The 5,719-nt window shown below is 55.3% G+C and overlaps 2 protein-coding genes across 2 annotated transcripts; both read right to left on the bottom strand.

Annotated features, from left to right (window-relative positions):
- Positions 1–794: 794 nt before the first annotated feature.
- Positions 795–1,928, bottom strand: Pmar_PMAR022054 (hypothetical protein; the record flags this gene model as incomplete). The annotated part of the gene is made up of 1 exon (XM_002787105.1): positions 795–1,928. A coding segment is annotated over one exon (1,134 nt), but the record flags the coding sequence as incomplete, so codon positions are not given.
- An 88-nt stretch (positions 1,929–2,016) lies between these two features.
- Positions 2,017–3,669, bottom strand: Pmar_PMAR022053 (hypothetical protein; the record flags this gene model as incomplete). The annotated part of the gene is made up of 2 exons (XM_002787104.1): positions 2,017–2,214; positions 2,326–3,669. 2 exons carry the CDS (start codon positions 3,667–3,669, stop codon positions 2,017–2,019), a joined length of 1,542 nt encoding a protein of 513 aa, XP_002787150.1.
- Between the last annotated feature and the right edge of the window lie 2,050 nt (positions 3,670–5,719).

Raw genomic sequence — 5,719 nt, 5'->3', positions numbered from 1 at the left:
TTAATCTCGTCTACCATCCCGCACGAATCCAGTACGAACAATCTTGGCGACAGCCCCGACCCCTGGCTCACCCCTTTCGTCCTTAGGCGAGTGGCATGCTCTCCGCTGCTGCTCACTAGGGTGACTACCCTGCCCTGGAGGAAGGATTTAACCAACTGTGTCCATTGAGCGCCAACGCGCGTGTTCACCGCTGCTTCGACATTCTGCCAGCGGCAGTGGTCGAAAGCTCCCGTGACGTCTTCCAATAGCATGCCTGTGAAGCCTTGGCGGCATCGTTTCAGCCCCCCCTCTATCCAGTCCCTCATCGCTTTGATTCCAGTGACTGTCGAACGGCCTGGCACGTATCCGTGCACCCCGTCCGGCACCTCGTGGGTGCGCCAGTGCCACAGGATCACCTTTTCCAGAACCTTGCCCAAGACCCTGAGCAGCGATATTGGACGCCATCTCTTCCACGGGTTCTCTGCTAGGCCATTCCCTTGGTCCACTCCTTTGGAGGGTTTGGGTATCAACACCAGTCTCACAGGTTTGAAGGCTCGGGGAAAGACCCCTAGTTGCACCGATGCCTTCATCACTTCCCAGATTTCTCCGCGAAAGTTGCTGGAGCTCTCCACCGCGTATCGAACATGTTCGTATGCACATTCATCATCTCCCGGAGCCCGCCCTTTTGGCGTGACAGCTAGTAGGCGGCGGAAAGTCTCCATCTCCATCTCGAAGTATGGTCCATGGTTCGCCTCTTCCCTGTGGTGATTCGCAGAGCCTTCCCTTCTGTCTCCATCCCCTGTTGCTGGACCTACGAAGTAGTCCATGGCCTGCTCGGCATCGAACCATTCTTGCAGTGCCCTAGGCTTCGCCCACCTTTTTACCGCTCCCTCATCCATGGCCTCTATGGCCTTCCTAGCTGCATCCCGTTTGCGTTGCTTAATTCCCTTAAGCAGGGCCCTTCTTGCCTCTACTTCAGCCTCTGCCAAGGCTGGCACCTCAGGGTTCTTGCGTGCCTTACCTCTCTTCCTCTGATATGTCCGCCTCAACTTTTCCAGGTCTTCATTCCACCAGTTCTTGGAACCCGGGCGCCCAGCGGTCTGTCTTCGCGTGGATAAGCGCACCGCGTCCTTTAGACGTCTCTCTAGCTGTCCTGCTCTTCTTTCCAACTCCTCCGCGTCCCTTATCTCCGTTCCCAAGTTGCGCTTGTCTATGTGCTCTATGAACTTCTCCCAGTTCGTTCTCTTGGGATTTCGCCTTCCTTTCGCCGTGCGCCCATTCTGCCTGTCTCCCCTTCCGTCCCGCGGTGGTGCGAGACTGAGCCCAAGGGCTTCATGGTCGCTGGGAACGGCGAGGTCCATGACATCCGCCCCTTTTGCGCAGCATTCCGCGAGGCCTTCCCCCAAGAAGATGCCATCTATTGCGGAGCCCCATCTAGTATTGCGGAAGGTGTCGCGTCCCACATTGACGTTCACACATCTCAGGTTCTCCGAGTCAGCCCACCTGTCTATCTCGGCGCCCCTTCTCCAGGACTCTCTGTCGTACTGGTTCTGGTGCTGTCTGCTCGGCGCTCTGGAGCACCAGCTGCCGGATTGAGCATTAAGGTCCCCTCCCACTAGTGACCAGGGCCCGCCTTTCACTCTGCCCAGTACATGTTCGAGTGCCTTGTCCCTTCCCAGGTAAAGGGATGTGAGCTCAATCCATCGTCCCCAACCCGGTGGTCTGACCTCAGCCGTGACGTGGTCCTCCGCTGCTGTGCCCACCTTGTAGGGGACTCCCTGAGCAATCAGTAAAGCCGCCCGCGGCCTTCTGGCGTTGAGGTCTCTCACGATGTCATAGGCCCCGCACCGCACTGGAGTCCCGGCCGGCGGTTCCTGTATAAGCACCGCTAACACGCCGGCTCTCTGAAACTCCTCCACGGCAATTGCCAGGGCTCCTGGCGACCTCATTATGTTTATGCAGCCCACCCTCATCATCGTCCTCGAGAAGCCCTGCTCGCCTGGCCCTTGTGGGCCACCTGCCCGCCCTTGCCCTGAATCAGGCTCGGACATTTATCACTGGTACCCTGCCCGGTTGCTCAAGCTCGTTCGCCGGGACGCCGGCCTCACGAATAGCTCTTCCCGCGTCACATTTCATGTACTCCATAGAGCCATGCCCTTTGCATTTGCAGTGTCCACAGGTCCTCTGCGATGCCGGCAGGTTCCTCAGTGTGCAGTCCCTCTGTTGATGCCCAACCTGACCACACCACGCGCATCTCTCTGGTCTGTCCCCACAGCCTTCGCTTTCCGGGTGCCTGTCAGCACAGACAAAACACACCCTGGTGTAGTAATGGGGTCTAACCCTCACCCTGGTGGCCCCGATGTACAGGGCGTCCTTCCTACCTCCCTTCCCTAAGAACCTATTGGCCACCGCCTCTTCCATTTTGACTATGGCCGTGGCACTGATCGGCTCCCCTTGTGCATCTTTCTTCGTGCATATTTTCACAATTTCCCATGGGACATCCTCTGGAATCCCATTCCTCCTAACGATCTCCCTCCTCAAGCCTTGCTCATTGGCAAGGGCTAGCGGAATGTCCGAGATGGAGAGCTCGCATGACTTTTGGGCCAGCTCCCTTACCGACATCCCTGGTGGTGGGGCCCTAAGAATGTCTTGGAGAGTCTCGCGATCACCTAGCTCGATGGCCAACCCAAAAGAGGTTCTCCACATCCCAAGGATCCTCCATTGTGCTCCCTCCTCCATGAGAGCCGCTTCTTGCATCTTCTTGAGGCAGGTATCATAATCCTCGTTGCTGAGGTTCGGCCATCTTCTCCCCTCTGGCACTCCCTGAAGCCTGCTGGTGAGGGTGGTGACCAGCAGATGTTTAGGCCTGCCCCTCTGAGGAGCGCCTGAGCGCTTCCTCTGTCTGCTCCGGTTGTTTCGACCCACTTGTGTCCACCCAGCATCCTCTCCCTGCGACGCATCGCGATTCACTGCCCTCGACTCAGCCCTCCTCTGACTGGGTTGTCCGGGCGCCCTCCTTTGCGCCTCACCAACGGGAACTGGCCTTCCGTCCCTACCTCCTCGCTGCGGGTTCCCTCTCTGCCGATCCCCCGACGCGGCGCTCGGTGGGTTAGGTCCCATCCCAGCAGTATGCCCTGGTGTTGCCCTCTCCGGCCTATTGCCGGTGCCCCGACGGACAGTGGGTTCCATTCCTTCACTGTTGCTCGTCTGATCGGCATGTCCATGCTCTCCAGCAACACTACCGACCGCGTTCCTCTCTCTCTCCCTCTCCCTCTGCGCTTTGTTCTCCGCAAGCTCTTGCAACAGCTGAATTCTCTGAGCCCGCTCGTTTGCCACCTCCTCGCATTTGAAGGCGTACAGCTGCGCCATGTACAGACCGACGTTCTTAAGGAACGAGGTACTTGTTTTGTAATATCTGCCCTCATACAGCGCGCTTGTGTATATCCCAATTACATTCTTGAAAGCGTCCTCCGCTTCCAGGTCTACAGACCTAAGCTTTTCCTCCAATTCTTCGTGTAGCCCAGAAACCGCATCCTTGCTCTTTTCCTTGCTCTTTTTCTTGTGACGGCCAGCCTCCCTGGAGCCGGAGTCGGGAGGTGCCGCCTCGTCAGGAAGAAGAGTAGGGGACAGCATGGACGACCCAGAGGCAGGAGTGCCCCTGGGGGTGGGGGTTTGATTCCCCCCGGTCATTGTTACAATGGGGAAGCCAACTAACTTGAGTCGACGTAGTAGTGGTTCTGGTTGTGGTCGTCGACGTAGTAGTGGTCTTAGTTGTTGTCGTCGACGTAGTAGTGGTCTTAGTTGTTGTCGTCGACGTAGTAGTGGTCTTAGTTGTAGTCGTAGTCGTCGATGTGGTCGTAGACGTGCTAGTAGTCGTCGACGTAGTAGTGGTTCTGGTTGTGGTCGTCGACGTAGTAGTGGTTCTGGTTGTGGTCGTCGACGTAGTAGTAGTTCTGGTTGTGGTCGTCGACGTAGTAGTGGTCTTAGTTGTAGTCGTCGACGTAGTAGTGGTCTTAGTTGTAGTAGTGGTCGTCGATGTGGTCGTAGACGTGCTAGTAGTCGTCGACGTAGTAGTGGTTCTGGTTGTGGTCGTCGACGTAGTAGTGGTTCTGGTTGTGGTCGTCGACGTAGTAGTGGTCTTAGTTGTAGTAGTAGTCGTCGATGTGGTCGTAGACGTGCTAGTAGTCGTCGACGTAGTAGTGGTTCTGGTTGTGGTCGCCGACGTAGTAGTGGTCTTAGTTGTAGTAGTCGTCGTCGATGTGGTCGTAGACGTGCTAGTCGTCGTCGACGTAGTAGTGGTCTTAGTTGTTGTTGTCTTCGACGTAGTAGTGGTCTTAGTTGTAGTAGTAGTCGTCGATGTGGTCGTAGACGTGCTAGTCGTCGTCGACGTAGTAGTGGTCTTAGTTGTTGTCGTCGACGTAGTAGTGGTCTTCGTTGTAGTAGTAGTCGTCGATGTGGTCGTAGACGTGCTAGTGGTTGTCGACGTAGTAGTGGTTCTGGTTGTGGTCGTCGACGTAGTAGTGGTCTTAGTTGTAGTAGTCGTCGTCGATGTGGTCGTAGACGTACTAGTAGTCGTAGACGTGCTAGTGGTCCTGGTTGTGGTCGTCGACGTAGTAGTGGTTCTGGTTGTGGTCGTCGACGTAGTAGTGGTTCTGGTTGTGGTCGTCGACGTAGTAGTGGTTCTGGTTGTAGTAGTCGTCGTCGATGTGGTCGTAGACGTGCTAGTCGTCGTCGACGTAGTAGCGGTTCTGGTTGTGGTCGTCGACGTAGTAGTGGTTCTGGTTGTGGTCGTCGACGTAGTAGTGGTCTTAGTTGTAGTAGTCGTCGTCGATGTGGTCGTAGACGTCCTAGTAGTCGTCGACGTAGTAGTGGTTCTGGTTGTGGTCGTCGACGTAGTAGTGGTGCTGGTTGTGGTCGTCGACGAAGTAGTGGTCTTAGTTGTAGTAGTCGTCGTCGATGTGGTCGTAGACGTGCTAGTAGTCGTCGACGTAGTAGTGGTTCTGGTTGTAGTAGTCGTCGTCGATGTGGTCGTAGACGTGCTAGTAGTCGTCGACGTAGTAGTGGTTCTGGTTGTAGTAGTCGTCGTCGATGTAGTCGTAGACGTGCTAGTAGTCGTCGACGTAGTAGTGATCTTAGTTGTAGTAGTCGTCGTCGATGTGGTCGTAGACGTGCTAGTAGTCGTCGACGTAGTAGTGGTCTTAGTTGTTGTCGTCGACGTAGTAGTGGTCTTAGTTGTAGTCGTAGTCGTCGATGTGGTCGTAGACGTGCTAGTGGTCTTAGTTGTAGTCGTCGACGTAGTAGTGGTCTTAGTTGTTGTCGTCGACGTAGTAGTGGTCTTAGTTGTAGTCGTCGACGTAGTAGTGGTCTTAGACGTGCTAGTCGTTGTCGACGTAGTAGTGGTTCTGGTTGTGGTCGTCGACGTAGTAGTGGTCTTAGTTATAGTAGTCGTCGTCGATGTGGTCGTAGACGTGCTAGTCGTCGTCGACGTAGTAGTGGTCTTAGTTGTTGTCGTCGACGTAGTAGTGGTCTTAGTTGTAGCAGGCGTCGTCGATGTGGTCGTAGACGTGCTAGTCGTCATCGTCGACGTAGTAGTGGTCTTAGTTGTAGTAGTCGTCGTCGATGTGGTCGTAGACGTGCTAGTCGTCATCGTCGACGTAGTAGTGGTCTTAGTTGTAGTAGTCGTCGTCGATGTGGTCGTAGGCGTGCTAGTCGTAGTCGAAGTCATCGAAGACGTGCTAGG

Source organism: Perkinsus marinus (assembly GCF_000006405.1).
Source record: "Perkinsus marinus ATCC 50983 genomic scaffold scf_1104296930340, whole genome shotgun sequence".
NCBI classification, from domain to species: Eukaryota; Perkinsozoa; order Perkinsida; family Perkinsidae; genus Perkinsus; species Perkinsus marinus.
Note: the sequence above shows the minus strand (reverse complement) of the source record. Positions and strands in the feature narration are given on the sequence as shown.